This window comes from Sphaerodactylus townsendi, linkage group LG04, assembly GCF_021028975.2.
Source record: "Sphaerodactylus townsendi isolate TG3544 linkage group LG04, MPM_Stown_v2.3, whole genome shotgun sequence".
In the NCBI taxonomy this organism is placed as follows: Eukaryota; Metazoa; Chordata; class Lepidosauria; order Squamata; family Sphaerodactylidae; genus Sphaerodactylus; species Sphaerodactylus townsendi.
Window position 1 is genome coordinate 157,448,281 of NC_059428.1, and position 20,228 is coordinate 157,468,508.

The 20,228-nt window shown below is 49.6% G+C and overlaps 1 protein-coding gene across 1 annotated transcript in view; it reads right to left on the bottom strand.

Moving 5' to 3' along the window:
- The window catches only part of USP42 (ubiquitin specific peptidase 42), a 28,545-nt gene extending 9,466 nt beyond the window's left edge, over nucleotides 1-19,079 (bottom strand). Inside the window, exons 1-12 of the mRNA XM_048494335.1 lie at nucleotides 18,929-19,079; nucleotides 10,157-10,403; nucleotides 8,164-8,364; nucleotides 6,802-6,912; nucleotides 6,527-6,629; nucleotides 6,336-6,403; nucleotides 6,173-6,243; nucleotides 5,666-5,748; nucleotides 3,993-4,104; nucleotides 3,461-3,601; nucleotides 2,581-2,681; nucleotides 490-643 (exon numbers count right to left, since the gene is read on the bottom strand). Of these exons, the coding sequence (XP_048350292.1) occupies nucleotides 490-643; nucleotides 2,581-2,681; nucleotides 3,461-3,601; nucleotides 3,993-4,104; nucleotides 5,666-5,748; nucleotides 6,173-6,243; nucleotides 6,336-6,403; nucleotides 6,527-6,629; nucleotides 6,802-6,912; nucleotides 8,164-8,364; nucleotides 10,157-10,394 (1,383 nt within the window). The 5' untranslated portion in view covers nucleotides 10,395-10,403; nucleotides 18,929-19,079. The remainder of the gene's footprint in view (nucleotides 1-489; nucleotides 644-2,580; nucleotides 2,682-3,460; nucleotides 3,602-3,992; nucleotides 4,105-5,665; nucleotides 5,749-6,172; nucleotides 6,244-6,335; nucleotides 6,404-6,526; nucleotides 6,630-6,801; nucleotides 6,913-8,163; nucleotides 8,365-10,156; nucleotides 10,404-18,928) is intronic.
- Nucleotides 19,080-20,228: the final 1,149 nt, after the last annotated feature.

The following is a 20,228-nucleotide window of genomic DNA, read 5'->3' on the forward strand; positions in this document are numbered from 1 at the left end:
ATCCTGGGCACAGATGCTCCCCCCAAACACCACATCATAACAAGTTTGTTTCCAGGCCAGAGTAGCTCTGCATAGGATTGGGGTGTTTATGAAGAAGAAGAAGAAGAGGAGGAGGAGGGGGGGAGGAGGAGTTTGGATTTATATCCCCCCTTTCTCTCCTGCAGGAGACTCAAAGGGGCTGACAATCTCCTTGCCCTTCCCCCCTCACAACAAACACCCTGTGAGGTAGATGGGGCTGAGAGAGCTCCGAGAAGCTGTGACTAGCCCAAGGTCACCCAGCTGGCGAGTGTGGGAGTGTACAGGCGAATCTGAATTCCCCAGATAAGCCTCCACAGCTCAGGCGGCAGAGCTGGGAATCAAACCTGGTTCCTCCAGATTAGATACACGAGCTCTTAACCTCCTATGCCACTGCTGAAGTGGGTAAAACCCTGGCCTGCTTCGTATCGCCGCGTATCTTGCTTCATATCGCCGCTTTAAGAGAGGATTTACCTTCATCATGTGTGGCGGGAGCTGAGGCCCAATGAAACCCGGCGTTGTTTGCTTGTTATTCACCACCCGCTGGTTGATCACCGGTCGGGGCGAAGACTGCCCGGGGGTGTGAGCGGAATGCATGTGTTCGTTGCCGTTCTTCACATCGTGGGACCTGCCGGGGAACAAAGCGAGCGGCCTGCTGTCAAGCCCGTCCGCTTGAATCTTATCGTCACCATCCAGGGGAGACTGGGGCACCAAAGCCTTCCTAGCTTGGTTTAGAAAATGACCTGGAAGTAGGGGTGGGTAGCGTGGTGGCCAAGTTTGCAGATGATACCAAATTATGTAGGGTGGTGAGAACCACAAAGGATTGCGAAGAGCTCCAAGCGGACCTTGATAAATTAGGTGAGTGGGCCCAGAAATGGCAAATGCAGTTCAATGTAGCAAAATGTAAAGTGATGCACATAGGGGCAAAAAATCCAAACTTCACATACACGCTACAGGGGTCAGTGCTATCAGTCACAGACCAGGAAAGGGATTTAGGCGTCTTAGTTGATAGTTCCATGGGAATGTCAACTCAATGCATGGCAGCTGTAAAAAAGGCAAACTCTATGCTGGGGATCATTAGAAAAGGAATTGATAATAAAACTGCAAAGATTGTCATGCCCTTATATAAAGCAGTGGTGCGACCGCACTTGGAGTACTGTGTCCAGTTCTGGTCACCGCATCTCAAAAAGGATATTGAGGAGATAGAAAAAGTGCAGAGAAGGGCAACAAGGATGATTGAGGGACTGGAGCACCTTCCCTATGAGGAGAGGCTGCAGCGTTTGGGACTCGTTAGTTTGGAGAGGAGGCGGCTGAGGGGGGATATGATTGAAGTCTATAAAATTATGCATGGGGTAGAAAATGTTGACAGAGAGAAATTTTTCTCTCTTTCTCACAATACTAGAACCAGGGGCATTCATTGAAAATGCTGGGGGGAAGAATTAGGACTAATAAAAGGAAACACTTCTTCACGCAACGTGTGATTGGTGTTTGGAATATGCTGCCACAGGAGGTGGTGATGGCCACTAACCTGGATAGCTTTAAAAGGGGCTTGGACAGATTTATGGAGGAGAAGTCGATTTATGGCTACCAATCTTGATCCTCCTTGATCTGAGATTGCAAATGCCTTAGCAGACCAGGTGATCGGGAGCAACAGCCGCAGAAGGCCATTGCGTTCACATCCTACATGTGAGCTCCCCAAGGCACCTGGTGGGCCACTGCGAGTAGCAGAGAGCTGGACTAGATGGACTTTGGTCTGATCCAGCTGGCGTGTTCTTATGTTCTTAGAACAGTGATGGCAAACCTTTTAGAGACTGAGTGCCAGGACAGAACAAGGGGAGACTCTGTACGGGGCACGCCTGCGTCCTGCACCCCTGCCACGCGCTCCTTCTGCCCCTGCCCTGCCCTGGAACGTGCCCAGAATGCTCTGAAATTCACCCATCACACCCCTGGAATGCTCTTGCCGTGCCCCACAGAGGTGCATTCCCAGTGCATCACGCGCCCCTCACCCCCTTGGCGCTATGCCACTGCCAAGTGGCCAAACTGGGGAGACGGCGTGTGTGCCCACAAAGAGGGCTCTGAGTGCCACCTCTGGCACTCGTGCCATAGGTTCGCCACCACTGGTTTAGAATCACATTCACGAATCCTCTAGGCCAGTGGTGGTGAACCTTTGGCACTCCAGATGTTATGGACTACAATTCCCATCAGCCCCTGCCAGCCTGGCCAATTGGAAGATCAGAATGATTTAACCTCAACCAGCCACACTATGAGGTAGAGCAGGCCCAATCTAGAGGGATAATCAATTATCACAGTAGAATGTAAGCCACTTGTTATGCCAATAAAGGATGCTGATGATGTGATATAAGCCACTTTGGTTCCTCTTTAGGGAGAAAAGCAGGGCATAAATACTGGCACACCTAACTGCAGAGATCTTACAGTAATATTCAGCCACGGCTGATATTTTAACATGCCAACGTTGATCCCGATTGTGTTAACAAAGACTAACAAAAGACCCAACTTGCTTGCTAGCTGCTGCTGCAGCAATCGTCTGGAGCGTTTTGACATTACCTGATATAAAAAAGAACATACGCTTGCTGGTTCAGAACAGATCGGATGTCGCTGTTGGAGACAATGGAATCGTTCATCTGGTACCACTGCCCGTTACTGGCCTGCAGAAATCGGGAAGACGAAAGGACCCGCCATTGTAAGTTAGTTGTAACTTAGCTGCGTCGGGTGCGCAGTTATGGTGACCCTGACGAGGTGCTTCCAGTCAAGGCAGCCAGTAGCCAAGACCCGCGAGGGAGGCGTACAACCCCCCAGTTCCAAACCTCGAGTAGGCTTAGCAGCCGGGGAACATAAACATGCAGCAACAATATACCGGTTTCTTCTCTTTTCCCCCTTGCCATACTGCGCCCCATTAATTTTCAACCCAAGGAAAAGAAAAATCTCCACCTTGGCCCAAAGAGAGAATGCCATCTAGTGGAAGGAAGGTACAGCACAAGTTGTACCTTTTCAGACACAGGTGTCAACCTCGCAGCCCTCCAGATGTTATGGACTACATCATACTGGCAGGGGATGATGGGAACTGTAGTCCATAACATTCGGAGGGACGCGATATACAAAAAGGACCCCCAACCTTTTTGAGTCTGGGCGTACATCTGGAATTCTGACACGGCATGTTGCAATGATATCTTTTTACCATTTGCCATGTATTAAAGTTTTGCCAATTTATCGTCTGCAACCCATGAGCATCCATTCTGCTATGAGGCTTTTTGTCAACTTTGGTGACCGGGTTTCCCAGATTGATCGTTCTTCTTCCCCTTTTGGTTTTGTTTGTGTTAATGGGGAGGGGGGAGCCGACCGTCCCCTCAGGCGCTGTCCCCTAATGGAAGCAGAAGGGAGCAAAGCATCAAACATGGCTTGACGTGACCGGAGAGAGAATATTTACCTTGATGTAGCAGTAGTAATGACCGGCATGGCAGCTGAAGCCAGTGTGGACCAGGACAGCGTATAACACATAAATAATTGGCTCTCCGTTTGGCTGGGACATGTATGGGCGGATGTCCAAATATTCAGGATATTTCACTTCCTGCAACAGAAATGGGAGATGCACATTTTTTCAGAGGTGATTTTAGCAGAAGAAATAATTCACGTCCTGTCTAATTAAAAACCCGAATAAGCAGAAGCTACGTGCTGCTTAAAACAAAAGGGCAATCCAGATTTTACCGTGGACAGAACAAAGAAATGAAAAAGCGACTCTACGAAGCATGCATAGTAAGGCCAGCAATTGTCTTTGATATCAAGGAACTTGGCTGTGACCAACAGAAATAAAATCAGAGGGCACTGTTAACCCGTCAGCAACTTTTCCCGCTGCTGCCCTGCAACCAAAGTGGCACGGCGTAGTTTTACAGGCCTCACATGCTTGTCTGATACTACAAAAATCTAACTCAGGTATAACTGCAGCACTCAAGTCTCGTTACCTTTGTAATTTTCCCACCGCTGAAATTTGCAAATCGTTTAAGGGACAGGGTGAGAACGTTCGACGACCGATGGATTGTGAATCTCTTTGAGGCAGGAACCATCTTTTTACACCTAAAACACAAACGCAAGATGGCAGGATCATTTTCCAGGACTATTTTACCCGCACGCTCATCCTGTTTCCCCGAAGCTCAAATGACAGTGTGCAGTCGCTGGAAATTAGCGTGGATCCAAGACTTGGATTTTCATAAGTTTACTGCATCATTTTGAGAACGAAGCTTCTCAAAATGGCTCGCGCTGCAAAGATTTGTTTCTAGGTATAGTTCAAACACTGGTTCTTGTCTCTGAGGCCTTAGATCAGTGATGGCAAACCTATGGCATGGGTGCCAGAGGTGGCACTCAGAGCCCTTTCTGTGGGCACGCACACACAGAGTTCGTCATGTTGGGGGCAGAAAATCACACACACACCCCACACGCACCTAGGCTGGCCTAGGCCACTGAGAACGACGTGCGTGCACCGCGGTGAGCAGGCAGAACTCGGCTGGCGGGCCTGGTGCCTGTTCTCCAGGTGGTTGCTGCCCGAGGGGGGGGGGCAGAGGAGGCAGAGATGCTAGAGAGGCACAGAGCGGTGTGCGCGGGATTTGCTGGAGGCTAGAGCAGTCTGGTCCCTGCTCAAGCGGGTGGGGCGGAGGAAGAGGGAGCTAGCCGGCTTTTTCTAAACTAAAACCTCAGTTTTCAGATTAAATTGCCGGGTTGGCACTTTGCGATAAATAAGTGGGGTTTGGGTTGCAATTTGGGCACTTGGTCTCAAAAAGGTTCACCATCACTGCCTTAGATGGCTTGGGGCTGGGGTACTTTCCCAGCCCACCGGTTCTGATCCTTTTCTCAAGCCCTGCTCTCTGTGCCTGCAGAGGTTAGGATACCAGTGGCAAGAGGCAGGGCATGGTGGTGGCCTCTCACTCATGGAATGCCCTTGCCCTCCGAGGGTCACCTGGCACCTACTTTTCTTTGCACACTATGTCAAAAACATTTAATTCAGGCTTTGAATGAGGCAGTTCCCCCTTTTCTACCTGTATTATGTCCTCAGGACTATTTCGTAAACAGCATTTAAGGCTGTCCTATTTTATGGGCTTTTAAGCCCCAGCTTGCTTTTATTGGCTTGGTTTATTTATGTTGCTGATTTGGATTGTTCTAGCGCACAGGTGTCAAACTCGTGGCCCTCCAGATGTTATGTACTACAGTTCCCATCATCCCCTGCCAGCATGTTATGGAGTACAGCTCCCATCACCCCCTGCATGATGCTGGCAGGGGATGATCGGAGCTGTTCTCCATAACATCTGGAGGGCCGCGAGTTTGACACCTATGTAATACGCTTTTACCGATGATGCATTTATTGTCTGTTTGCTTGGGGTTTTTTTTAATTGTTGTGAGTTGACTCAAGCTGGTCTGGAAAGGGGTGCGTACACATTTCCTAAACCCATTTTGAAAAACTCAAAGCGAGAGCGCATGTTGTACTATACCATCACAAACGACAAATGAGCTATTTATGATGCCAGAGAGTGCTCTTTTGCCTGGCAGCCGAGGATCAAATGCAAGCCAGGTTCTTTCAAATAGGTTTCAAGACACATGGGATCAAATCAGATTTATCAAAGAATGAGATGTGCTTCCTTCTTACTTGCTACATTTATAAGCATTTTCACCATCTAGTTGTTCTGGTTTGACAAACTGCTCCAGAGCTTTGTTAACACTTTGAGCTGTCTATTAAAAAAGAGAGAGAGAGAAGAGTGAGTTTCACATGTTTTTAGAATAAGAAGAGTTTGGATTTATACCCCACCTTTCTCTCCTGTAAGGAGACTCAAGGTGGCTTACAAGTTCCTGTCCCTTCCTCTCCCCACAACAGACACCTTGTGAGATAGGTGGGGCTGAGAGAGTTCAGAAAGAGCTGTGACTAGCCCAAGGTCACCCAGCAGGAATGTAGGAGTTCACCAGATAAGCCTCTGCCACTCAGGTGGAGGAGTGGGGAGTCAAACCCAGTTCTCCAGACTAGAATCCATCTGCTCTTAACCACTACACCATTTTGGTTCAGAGTCCAGAAGAAGAGTCGCTTCAAAATATTTCCCACCTCAATGAATCTATGCACCCATGAATAGCATTTCTCCCTCACAATCCCAAGTTCTCGTACCTTTATCTCCAGTGGAATATCCAGGTAGGGATCAAAAGTATCAGAAACTCCTTTGCAATTCATGCACTTTACTGAAATGAAAACAAAGGTGTTTAGCACAGTACACAGCAGTTAAGAACGAAAGTCCCCGTGTTCTAAGCAGAAAGACACTGATAAACCATACCTCTAGATCGCAGGTATCCTCCAAATATTTGATAAATGAGCGTAGTGGCTTGTGAGTGTCTGTCCAACCTGGAAGCAGGTTATAAAAAAGAGGTTCGTTACTTAAAAGGAAAAAAAACCCCTCACATACAGTTTGCGTGCTAGAGAACATGGGGGAAAAAAACCAGTACAAGAATTCTGCTAATAACTCACTTGTTGCTTCCGTTCAGACATGCTTTCTGCATAGCGTCAACAGTGTAGCGAAGGAATTCGTGTGCGTCTTCCTGATTTCCGAAACGGAAATGTTTTGCTATCCCTGATAAGCACAGGAAGAGATGACATGTCAGTCTACATAAAGAAATGGCGCGGACATCTAGCAAAGAAAACCGACACGAGCATAAAGGCGTATGAAGATCTTGCTGCAAGCTAACAGCGTCAACTACGTCCCCCACCCCCCAAACCGAGGCTTGTTTTGAAAGTTGGCTTACGTCTGAGGTCGTTGATGACGGCCATTGGCTTGATGATGGTGCCAGAGTTGGAGAAGGCTTGGGTGATATGAGACTGCATGGTGCACATCATGCAGAACCCCTGCTCGTGACCTGCGTGGAAGAACATGCCACATTGGAACCCCACAAACCCTTGGGCGGCGGAGGACCACACGCAGCAAACAAAACAGAACGGTTCTTGCACGGGTTCCATCCTCCCTCCCTGCGGCCCTTTCCGCACGTGCGGATAATGCACTCTCGATCCACTTTCACAACTGTTTGAAAGTGGATTTTGCTATTTCGCACAAAGGCTATTTTGCTATTCTGCACAAATGCCATTTCGCATTTCCAAAAATGTCCCGAGAGAACATGGGATCACTTCATGACCACGCAACAAAGCAACAATAGAGAGTAACGGGAGACCCTTCCGGGAGAAAGGGCAGCCATTCTCGGGATGCTGGGAAAAGGGCTGATAATTGTATTTTTAAAACTGACCAATCTTCATTCATCTTAATGGATCATTTATGTTTAGGAAATGCATTCTCTTAACATCTCGTTTGAACCGTTTTTCCTTTCTCTTGGAAAAAGCATCATGGCAAAACTGTGCAATCGACTTCTTCTGGCCGACGGGAGGACCGGCGCGAACGCATTTTATTTGATACACATGACATTCTGGATAACAGATATTTTAACTAATGTATTGCTGTGTTACTTGTAGTAAGTGAACGTTTTTATGAACCGGCATGAAATAAAACCAAGAATTCTCTTCCCCAGTATTGCTGCTTTGCAGCTGAGAGGCTAAGTTCCCAGGAGAAACAAAAGGCAGATCTCCTGCCTTCTCTAGGCACGCTTAAGATTTTCACAAAGTGCATAAAATGGGTGAGTATCTCTGAATTGCTAATGTACATTTCAAAGGGGGAAATGTGACTGGCTGAGATCCTTTTGTCTTCCCCAGTGCTTTGGCATGCCCCAGGGGGGTTGGGGGCTACCTCCCCGCTTTCAGCAGCAGACTTGTCCCCCACAACCCATACTGCAAACTTTTTTTAAAGCCCCCTCCATTTCAAAGATGGTTTGCCATAAAGCATCTGGAAGCAGCAGACGAAGAGAAGGTGCTCGAGAATCACAAGTCCAGTTGGGAGCCCGGAACTATACGGCACAGTTTTGGACTTCAATGCGCAGTGGTGGCTTGTGGGTGGGTTCATTTAACCCCTCCGTCCCCAAACTCTCCCCCTTTTGGATTTTGGCCTGCCCAGCAATCTTTGAGCCTACCCCAGTAAGTCAAAACAAAGCCTTGGTTTTGAAACGTTCCAGCCTCTCTTGTTCAGAGGTCAAAGAGAAGCAGCCCAGACATGAAGAGGTACTCACAGGTTTTGGAGTGTTCATGGGACAGCATGTAGTTGGCCAGAGGGGCCGTGTAGGTCAGACACTGCAGAGCGGAATTGAGGAAACATGTGTTGCCGAGGTTCTGGAGGCCGGCTCCGACTCGGTGCGTTTTCTGCCATTTCAGGCACACCTTCTCCGCCGGGAAGAGGACTTTCTGCGGGGGTGCGATGCCATCGCCGAGAGCTACCAGAGAAACGTGTCCGAAAGACACGGAGATCGTTAAACCCGAGACCCCAGCAGACGCTCAGATGGCTTTTAAGCACCATCAACAGGAAGCGGTTCTTTTTCAAAAGGTCAACCGAGAAACCAGCCCAGAGAAACAAGTGCAGATACTTCCATGTTTTTTTTGTCCTCGCAGTTTCCTCATTCTGAGTACCGTATATACTCGTGTATAAGCCGACCCGCATATAAGTCGAGGCACTTAATTTTACCACAAAAAAATGGGAAAACTTATTGACTCGCGTATAAGTCGAGGGTGGGAAATGCAGCAGCTGCTGGTAAATTTCAAAAATAAAAATAGATACCAATAAAATTACATCAATTGAGGCATCAGTAGGTTAAATGTTTTTGAATATTTATTTCAAAGAAAAACAGTAAACTGGCTCTGTAAGTGGAAAAGAGGGTCAACAAGAACAATATGGTCTCAACAGTAACTTTAAAAGTACAAAAACCTTAGCTCAATCAGCAACCAAGCTAAAACACAGGAGTTAAAATCCTTCAAAACTGGATTCCTCATCATCATCTATATGTCCAAATGTAACCCAACTTAGATTTTAAGAGAGATATTATAAGAAATGGAAAAACAATGGGGGATGGGGCACCCTTTTGGGGATCAATAACTTTGGATCCCCTGACCCATACTTCACCAAACTTGGCTGGTATCATAAAGAGACTCTCCTGATGAGACCAGCCAGGTTTGGTGAAGTTTGGTTCAGAGGGTCCAAAGTTATGGACCCTCAAAGGGGTAGCCCCATCTACTAATAGCTCCCATTGAAAACAATGGGGAATGGGGGCAGCTCCTTTGGGGGTCCATAACTTTGGACCCCCTGAACCAAACTTTACCAAACATGGCTGGTATCATCAGGAGTGTCTTCTGAGGGTACCCTGAAATTTTGGTGTTGCTAGCATGGTGTTGCTAGCCCTGCTGGCCGGCAAAGTAAAAATACACAAAAAATTTTAATGACCCGCATATAAGTCGAGGGGAGCTTTTTCACCATTAAAAATGTGCTGAAAAATTTGACTTATACATGAGTATATACGGTAATTTACAGCAAGTACCCTGCGAATCTGCACCAGGTTACAAAGGGTAACTCTTCCTTGTACAAGTTTCTACTATAAACCTTATACAAGTTTTCGACTTAGCTTAACTTGCTAAGATGAGATCTCTGGTTGCTGAGCTTACTAGAGGAACAGAAGACGGGATGCTCCCGCACTCCTAAATCCTCCAGGGACCCCAGAGATACAGCTGCACAGAAGGAGTGGTGGTCCTACGAGAGAATTTGCCCCGCTGATCCACATCACAGCTTCCCCCTGGACAGGAACCACGTAAGGCGTATGGGACAGAAGGAAGATCAGGAAGGGTGGTCAGTTAACACACTATGTAACATTCTCACTGAGTGGGGTGCTGTGTGGTTTCCGGGCTGCATGGCCTTGTCCTAGCAGCATTCTCTCCTGATGTTTCTCTCCTGATGTTTTGCCTGCATCTGTGGCTGGCATCTTCAGAGATGCCAGCCACAGATGCAGGCGAAACGTCAGGAGAGAATGCTGCTAGAACACGGCCATACAGCCCGGAAACCACACAGCACCCCAGTGATTCCGGCCGTGAAAGCCTTCGACAATACATATTCTCACTGAGTCTTCAGCATTTAAAATGAGAAACAGAGCAAGATCATCTGCAGAAGGAACTCCTGCACGCCGCGATACCAGGAGAAACATCCCAGACGTTTGAGTGTCAGATCTATAAACTAGGACTCACACGACTCTTTCTGAGTGGAGGGCTTGGACTTTTCAGGAACGGATGAATTGGAATAAACGGCAGCTCCCGGCACTGGTCCCAAGGAGATCTTGTGTTTCGGAGCTTCTAGAGAAGACGCAGTGCTCCACCCCGGAGAGCCTGCGTCCATATCTCCAGAAGCCAGCACCAGGGAGCTGAAAGGCTGCTTCTGACAGGCAGAAGGGTTGGAGGACTCAGACACTTTGTCAACTATGGTCATTGTTCATCTCTGAAAAAAAAAGCAGGAAGAGAAACACCTTTGTGACGGGCGGCAAAGAACATAAGAATACAAGAAAGAACCTGCTGGATCAGACCAGAGTCCATCCAGTCCAGCACTCTGCTACTCGCAGTGGCCCACCAGGTGCCTTTGGGAGCTCATAGGCAGGAGGTGAAAGCAATGGCCTTAAGAACATAAGAAAGAGCCTGCTGGATCAGACCAGAGTCCATCCAGTCCAGCACTCTGCTACTTGCAGTGGCCCACCAGGTGCCTTTGGGAGCTCATAGGCAGGAGGTGAAAGCAATGGCCTGCTGCTGCTGCTGCTGCCAAGCACCTGGTCTGCTAAGGCATTTGCAACCTCAGATCGAGGAGGATCAAGACTGGTAGCCACAGATCGACTTCTCCTCCATCGATCTGTCCAAGCCCCTTTTAAAGCTATCCAGGTTAGTGGCCATCACCACCTCCTGCGGCAGCATATTCCAGACACCAATCACGCGTTGCATGAAGAAATGTTTCCTTTTATTAGTCCTAAAGACAGGTCAAATTCAGCTTCCCATGTTCTTTTGCTACACGAAGCAGACTCAGTCGTAAAAAAAAATAAAAGCCCCTTTCTCAAGCACAAATGACGCAAGCAATGCCTCCGCCATGTTGTCGTCTGGCAATGTGGCCACAATTCCCCTGTAGACAGGCCTGAGGGTTACTAACCAGCTCTTGTCTAACTAGGTCTCTTCTGTTTTAATAAACATGATTGCTGTTTCTCCTCTGCCCTTCTGAGCCTACTAAAGGTCAATGGGTTTACTTGAGATAACCCAAGACCCTGGACAGAGACTGCCAGTTTGAAGAGATACTGTGTCAAAATAAGGCAGCTTTCATAGGTGTCAGACTCGCGGCCCTCCGGATGTTATGGACTACAATTCCCATCATTCCCTGCCAGCACCATGCTGGCAGGGGATGATGGGAACTGTAGTCCATGACATCTGGAAGGCCGCGAGTTTGACACCTGTGCCAGGGCAGCTTCATGTCAGTTAGTGGGGAGTGTATCTAATCTGGAGGAACCGGGTTTGATTCCCAGCTCTGCCGCCTGAGCTGTGGAGGCTTATCTGGGGAATTCAGATTAGCCTGTACACTCCCACACACACCAGCTGGGTGACCTTGGGCTAGTCACAGCTTCTCAGAGCTCTCTCAGCCCCACCTACCTCACAGGGTGTTTGTTATGAGGGGGAAGGGCAAGGAGATTGTAAGCCCCTTTGAGTCTCCTGCAGGAGAGAAAGGGGGGATATAAATCCAAACTCCTCTTCTTCTTCAACTGGCCCTAGATGGCCTTGAGGGTATGCCTGGATTGGCATGCCCGCAGTGGGGTGAGGTGTCTGCCTTGAGAGGGCTTAGCAGGCCCGTGAGCCAGCTGAGACAACCCCACACATGTACGCACCCTGCTCCTGATTTGGCCTTTATATTCTGCTTTTCCGTGTGGCTCGAGGCTGCTTCCAATACACGACTGCGTTAAGGGTGTCGTTTTGTAGTTACGTTTTACGGAGTTGCGATTTTGTAAAAAAATCTCATTTTATTGTGTGGGAAATTGTACGGAATTTATCATATTACAGGGCAATCTGTTGCGACGCGCCCGGAGCCCTGCTTTCGTGGGGAAAGGGTGGGATAAAAAATCCAATTAAACAAAAAATTAAAATGCCATACAGCCATAAAATCTCTACATCCCACCCTCAACCTTCTATGACTCAATTACGCGTCGTAAAATGTCTGCAGCGTGTACATTAAAAGCTCTGGTGAACCTACAACCTCTTGGAAGTATTCCTAGAAAGAGAGCGTCCTCTTTTAGCGCAGCAAGGTGTGTGCCTTTCCACTTTGCCCGATCCAGGGCTCAACTCTAGTTACAGGTAAGGGCGTGCCTATATAGAATCATAGAGTTGGAAGAGACCAGCAGGGCCGTCAAGTCCAACCCCCTGCAATGCAGGAACACACAATCAAAGAACTCCTGACAGATGGCCACCCAGCCTCTGATTAAAAACCTCCCAAGAAGGAGACTCCACCACACTCCGAGGCAGTGCTTTCCACTGTCGAACAGCCCTGACTGTCAGGAAGTTTTTCCTGATGTTTAGGTGGAATCTCCTTTCCTTCACCTTGAACCCACTGCTCCTGGTCTGAGTCTCTGGAGCAGCAGAAGACAAGCTTGCTTCCTCACCAACAAGACATCCCATTTCAGATATCTAAACAGGGCTATCAGGTCACCTCTTCACCTTCTCTTCACCAAACTAAACATCCCCAGCTTGGTATATATAAGCCTTTATCTAAGTCAGTGGTGGCGAACCTTTGGCACTCCAGATGTTATGGACTACAATTCCCATCATCCCCTGCCAGCATGGCCAATCGCCATGCTGGCAGGGGATGATGGGAATTGTAGTCCATAACATCTGGAGTGCCAAAGGTTCGCCACCACGGATCTAAGTTCTTGGCCTTTCATGTTTCAACAACATCTTTCCCAAAGGGGTGGCCAACCTATGGCACTCCAGATGTTCAATTGGCCGTGCTGGCAGGGGCTGATGGGAATTGTAGTCCATGAAAAGCTGGATCGCCATAGGTTGCCCACCCCAGCTATAGCATCTCTTTCAGCAAAGGGCTCAGGGAAGCAGCCAGCCACCTGCCAACAGAGCCGCCCCACTCCGCTCTCTTAACGGGGGGAGCTTGACTGCTCAGAGAAAGCCATGTGTAAACCTCTCCCAAAGCTACATGCACAAGGGCGATTTAGTTCCTGTTTTGTATGCAGCGCAAGAAGGTGCGTGCCCTTCCACACCGCTGGACACCCTAGCCCTGGGGCAGGAGGACAACCTTAAGGATCAACAGTCCTGGTACAGAGCAGAGAGGTGAATCACGTGGGGCGGCAGGGACTATGCAGAAGCAGACAGGAGAACAACCACCACTAGCTCCCTAAGGCGCCCTTGGGAGAAAGGGCCTACTCAGGAGTAAGCACAGGGAGGCAGGAATTGGGAGTGGCCAAGGAAGGGAGATAAAAGGGCCTGTGGGAGGAGAAAACAGTTGGCTGGTGTCAGCAGGAAGGAGAACAGTCAACAAGACCTGGGTCTCTGTAAGATGGAAAAACCCACGCTTCTTGGGGACGAGGAAGGTGACATTCCTAGCCAGTTTCAATGCTTCCATGTAGACCCTCACAGGAGCAGCAGTGGCGTAGGAGGTTAAGAGCTCGTGTATCTAATCTGGAGGAACTGGGTTTGATTCCCAGCTCTGCCACTTGAGCTGTGGAGGCTTACCTGGGGAATTCAGATTGGCCTGTGCACTCCGACACATGCCAGCTGGGTGACCCTGGGCAAGTCACAGGTCTTCTGAGCTCTCTCAGCCCCACTTACCTCACAGGGTGCTTGTTGTGAGGGGGGAAGGGCAAGGAGATTGGAAGCCCCTTCGAGTCTCCTGCAGGAGAGAAAGGGGGGATATAAATCCAAACTCTTCTTCTGCAGGATGGGTGCAGCAGTGAGGGAAGCCGAGAGAGTCTGGTGAAGCGGAGTTTGGGTTGAGGCAGGTGGAGGTGGCATTTGGAGATGGGCCCAGGTGAAGGGCAACCATCAGTGGGACTGGCTATTGCGATTTGAGCAGCTTGAGTGAAAACCTCTGCCTTTCTTAGGTGCTGGCTTGCCCTAAGCAGTGCCGATGGAAGAGAGGATATCCCGGTGACCATCTGGAGAGAATCCAAGGCACGTGTCATCCATCTTGTACCCAACTGTGCCTTGGACCTTCTGGGAATGCGTGACGGCAAGCAAACTTTTGTGCCCTGAGGCAGGCAATCTGAGGGAAAGGACAAGGACAGAGAACGATACAGAGGAAGGAGCCAGAAAAAGGCAATAGGAACTTCCAAAGTTTTTATTGCGCTGATAACCCATCACACCTGGCGCACCTTTATGGGGGATGCAGGCTGCCTCTCCAGCCCACACAGCAGGATAGACATGGCGCTCTTACTCTCTCACACACATTTCTCAAGAATATCTCCCCACTGCCTGATTTTTTTGGTTAACTGGAGATGGCAGGAATCGAACCTGGGGTCTTCTACAAGCGACGCAGATGCTTCTACAAGCAACGCAGGAGCAGCAGTGGCGTAGGAGGTTAAGAGCTCGTGTATCTAATCTGGAGGAACCGGGTTTGATTCCCAGCTCTGCCGCCTGAGCTGTTGAGGCTTATCTAGGGAATTCAGATTAGCCTGTGCACTCCCACACACACCAGCTGTGTGACCTTGGGCTAGTCACAGCTTTGCGGAGCTCTCTCAGCCCCACCCACCTCACAGGGTGTTTGTTGTGAGGGGGGAAGGGCAACGTGATTGTAAGCCCCTTTGAGTCTCCTACAGGAGAGAAAGGGGGGAATCTTCTTCTTCTTCTTCTTCTTCTTCTTCTTCTTCTTCTTCTTCTTCTTCTTCTTCTTCTTCTTCTTCTTCTTCTTCTTCTTCTTCTTCTTCTTCGAGCTCTCTCAGCCCCACCTCCCTCACAGGGTGTTTGTTGTGAGGGGGGAAGGGCAAGGAGATTGTAAACACCTTTGAGTCTCCTACAGGAGAGAAAGGGGGGATATAAATCCAAACTTTTCTTCTTCTTCTTCTATCACCGAGCCACTGCCTGGAATTTTATTTTACATCCCCACTGTTGCCAATTAACTGGCACTGAAGAATCCCACACAGTAACAGCAGCATAGCCAGGCATAATAATAGTATATACAAAAGCCAAGCAATACAGAATAGCTGATCAATATCAGACCATGGGAACGGAGCTGACCAATGGCAGGAAACGCTGCCTGGGTTCCAACACCTTCAAGGAAATGCCCCTCCGGTCAATCACAAAGCACTGCACTTTTTAGAATTTATTTCCTGTTAACAGGAGTACAGGCTTGAGCGCTGCAGAACATATTCCTTTATGAGTCACCTGACAGGCAGTATGATAAATGGCTCCAGCTCATTCTCTAACTTCTCTCCCATTTAGCAACCAGTCACTGTCCAATTTTCAGGCCCTTCCAAAGAAATTCTGAGCCTGAACTCACAAGAATGTGGCTTACTGTCAAAGCAAACTTCAGTTCTCCCTCGCTCAGTATTATTTTAGGGACCGGAAACTTAATAACGGGAACAAGCTACCTCCTGCCGATTTTTAATCTGCATAAAGTCGGCCTTACTTTATAGAATCCAGCCCCTGTCCTAGACATACTTATTCCGCTTCTACCCCACTGATGGCCTTAAGCCTTTCATTTAGCTTCATTATAGTCTATTCCAGCTAAGTTAAACTGGGCCTGTTAAACATGCTTCATCCCACCCTCGTCCAAAACAAGCAATTTAACCGCAAAGGGCCCGCTGCGTGTTTTTAAGAGCGTCTTACAAAACGCGCTCCTGTTTGTAATTTTATACTTTCCAAGCAACTTTTATACTAAAGACCCAAGCGTGCTTCCTGCTCACTAAGGCCTACAAAATGCCTTAGCAGCTGGGGGCGTGTGGCCGCCAGCCAGAGCGTAGAAGACAAGTAATATCTCCTGAAAAGTAATATTACCAGGGACAGGAGCATTTGATGCATCTCTCCCTGGGGAGAGAGGATCCAGTATGGGACAGAAGATGTCAATAGACAGGCCTTTCCCCAATTCTTGAACCTAAAAACCTATTCTGTTAGCACTCTCATTCAGAGCTACTCCGTCCCCAACGTCCACGTTTCAATCAGGACGTGTCCGGAAAATATGCCCGCCAGGGGCCAAGGCTGATGATAAAAACCTAGCAGTAAGTGCTGCAAAAAAATATCTCTTTTGATGAGGAAGGGGAAATTTGGGACGAGAAAAAGGCAAGCAGCCTAGAAACAGTGGAGGAACTACAAGAGGACAAGCTACAGCTCCTATCCCTGTCACATCAAAGCCTGATTCCCAGACACACTGGGGGGGGGGGGAGATTGTAACGGAATCACTCATTTGAGAGGCAGTGTCCATAGCAACCAAGCAAGAGAAGTAACACTATAAGAGAACTGTATGAGACTCCCCCCCCCCCCAAACAAAAACCCAACACACCAGGGAAGGGAAAAAGGGCAAGGGTAACAGACGGAACTGTTAACCCCCCCCTTTCCCCAGCCTTAAAACAGATGGAGATCAAACACAAGGAAAAATAATAGACGTGGTAGCTCACTATTGGGGGTGGGGGGAGCGGGACAGGCGGAATGTATATGAATGCATAACATGTGGGAATTAAACAAAGAACAGAGTCAGGTAACCCTCCCCAGGCTGGCAAACAGGGGAAGGCAGACCCATTCTCTCACACACAGTCTCTCCCTCCAGCCCTTAGATAAGGTAAAACAAAACCCGCACTCTCCCAAAGCTAACAGGAGTGTCGTGGCATCTTGCATTTCAACCTCCCCCCCACCCGCCCAGTGTGAGCTCTGGCACGCTAAAACCCACCCACAGCACCTGAGCTATAGTCCGCAAAAAGCTTAGACCGGACTTAAAATACTGTTCATCTTTAAGGGCCCACGAGACTCCTGTTTATTTTTTTATAGCAACAACTAGCACGCCTAGACCTCTGGGATTATTTTCTCCCGAAGAGGAAACTTGAGGATGAGAGAGACAGTTCAAAAGTTTTCAGATAGTCTGGGGAGAGGGAAAAGTGGTGCAGAAATACTTTTGTATGGCACCCCGACAAAGGGAGAATGTACTGTGCATGTATTCATGCACAACATGGGTAATATATTTACACAAATGCACATCAGACAAGTTCCTATGCGATTGTATATGTTAGTGTTTACGCAGACAAATGTCTATACACAAGCATCTGTATTTGTATACAGGTGAAACAGACACATACAAGCCAGAATGTTGCTACATCCATACAGAAACATCTCTTTGCTCATATTTCTGAATTTATGTGAATACTGGTATGGGGGGAAAGCAGGGGTCTAAGGAGGATAAGACACTGGGAGGGGTCATGCTGTGTGAAAGAATGGGGGGGGGGGGAAGGTTATTTTATTGTCCTATTTTCCTTGTGATCCACCTCAAGCAAGTGTCCAGAAAGGCAGTCTTTGCATTTTATAAACTTGTTTGTGTACACAGACCACTATTTGCATGCACACTATGTTTACAGACACGTGCGTCCACGTATATGGCACACATGAATCTTGTGGCACCCTCAAAACTTAACCATTTTATTTCTGCATGAACTGTCATGGACTAGATCCCCCATCACCAAACTGCCAGGGAATGTAAGGGCACCTTAAAGACAGACAGGCGTAAATGCAAGCATACAAAGAGGGCCCCTTCTTTAAATATAGCCAAGGGTGTCTTGCTGTGTTTTTAAAGGTGTTTTAAAGATCTAATTCCAGCACTGCTATCTTTTTGGGAGGCGGGCACCCATTCCTTGGCATGCGACTGGACCCCAATGGACCTCTCCAGCTGACCCACACATGCCATTCCAGCTCTGGAAGCAAGGAGGCAAACCACCTAACTGCACATGTGTATGGGTGGAAATGAAACAAGGCCTCCAACCCGCTCCTTTTCTGGCGGGGAGGGGGGAGATAACTTCCCATATGAAACAAGGCTTCCAACTCTCCCTTTTTTCCCTTGGGGGGAAGCAGACCGTCCCCTCTTCCAAATCTGAACCTGTGAGCCCCTTCCCTTTTTTAGGTGGGGGGGCGATCCCCTCCCCAACCTTAAACAAGGCCGCCAACCCACTCTATTTCTTGAGAAGGAAAGAAGACGTTTTTCCTATTAAACAAGGCCTCCAGCTCTCCACTTTTTTCCTTTGGGGGGGAAGACCGTCCCCTCTTCCAAATCAGAACCTGTAAGCCCCTTCCCTTTTTCTAGATGGGGGGGACAGATCCCCTCCCCAGCCTTAAACAAGGCCTGCAACCCCCTTCCTCCTTCCCTTGAGAGGGAAAGAAGATTTTCCCCTACTAAACAAGGCCTCCAACTCTCCCCTTTTTTCCTTTGGGGGAAGCGGACCGTCCCCTCTTCCAAATCAGAACCTGTGAGCCCCTTCCTTTTTTCTAGATGGGGGGGGGGACAGATCCCCTCCCCAGCCTTAAACAAGGCCTGCAACCCCCTTCCTCCTTCCCTTGAGAGGGAAAGAAGACCTTCCCCTACTAAACAAGGCTTCCAATTCTCCCTCTTCCCCGTCGGGGGGGAGGGCAGATCCCCTCCCCAGCCTAAACCAGGGCTTCCAACCCTTTGAAAAAGGGGGGGGGAACAAACCAACCCCTCCATTCTCCCAAAATCAAGCCAGGCCTCGGGAAGCCCCCCGCCGGGTGGGGAGGGGGAAGCCGCCGCCGCCCCCTTCCCTCCCTTGGCTTCCGCCCTCCTGTCATTGCGGGGGGGGGGATCTTGGGATCCTGCGGAGGAGGGTCACTCCGGGTGAGGGGCTGGGGGAAGAAGAAGAAGGGCAGCGAGGGGGCGGGGCGGGGCCACGCATGGGCCTGGCGGAGGGAGGCGGGAAGGAGCGCAGCGCTGCCGCCTCGGCGGGGATCCCCTTTCTTTCCCTCCCCCCCCCCCCACGCCGATCCCCCCTCCCCCCCGCCGCCTACCTGGCTCGGCGCTGCCGGGTCCCCTTCGCCCTAGCCCGGCCGCTCCGCCTCCTCCTCCTCCCGCTCCGACTTGCCCGTGTCGGGGAACAATGACGTCCCCGCTCCGCCCGGCCTCCTGCATCCGGGGCCCCGCGGCCGGCGCGGCTCCGGGTCACGCAGGGACCAGCGCCGCCCCTGCCGCGCGCCGCTAGGGGGCGCCGCCGGCCCCGCTGCGGTGGAAGAGGAGGTTGGAAGAAAGGGAGCCGAGGGGGCGTGGCAGGGGCCCGGCGGCCTTAGGGGCCGTCGCCAAAGGGCGAAGGGAGCGCCGAGGCGCCGCCGCCGCTGCCTAAGGGGTCGTCGGAAAATTAGCGGGGGGAAAAATGTTAGAAATTTATCTCGAGGAAATCGGCTTAAATGGCTGCTGCCCTGTTTCTGGATATAAGACGTATGTTATTTCCGAGGACTGGGTCGCCGCTCTTCCTCCATTTTGTCCTCACAGAAGAAGAAGAGGAAGAAGAGGAAGAAGAAGAAGTAGTAGTAGTAGTAGTAGTAGTTTGGATTTATATCCCCCCTTTCTCTCCTGTAGGAGACTCAAAGGGGCTTACAATCTCCTTGCCCTTCCCCCCTCACAACAAACACCCTGGGAGGTAGGTGGGGCTGAGAACTCCGAGAAGCTGTGACTAGCCCAAGGTCACCCAGCTGGCCTGTGTGGGAGTGTACAGGCTAATCTGAATTCCCCAGATAAGCCTCCGCAACTCAAGTGGCAGAGCTGGGAATCAAACCCGGTTCCTCCAGATCAGACTGCACCTGCTCTTAGCCACTACGCAACAGTGAGGGGTGGGTGGGTAAGGTGGCCTGTCATCTTCTGGAGATCTGCTGGATCTCCAAATGACAGGGGCTCCTTCCGCACATACAGAATGACGCACTTTCAATCCACTTTCAATGCACTTTGCAGCTGGATTTTACTGTGCGGAACAGCCAAATCCACTTGCAACACCATTGTGAAAGTGGATTCAAAGTGGATTATTCTGCATGTGCGGAAGGGGCCAGGGATCACTTCCCCTGGAGAAAACGACTGCTTTGGAAGGTGGGCTCCTTGGCGTTAGATCTGGCCGAGGTCCCCTCCCGTCCCCAGACTCCATCCATATGCACGCTTCACCGCGCGCCCCCACCCCAAATCTCCCGGTAGTTCCCAGCCTGGAGTTGGCAAGCCAAGGTTTCTCGCGACAAATGTCAGTTATCTTCTGCCCGCCTCCGTTTTATTCTCAGAACAATTCTTAAGTTTGCCACTGAAAGGAGTTTATTTTTTGCTTGCAAGGTG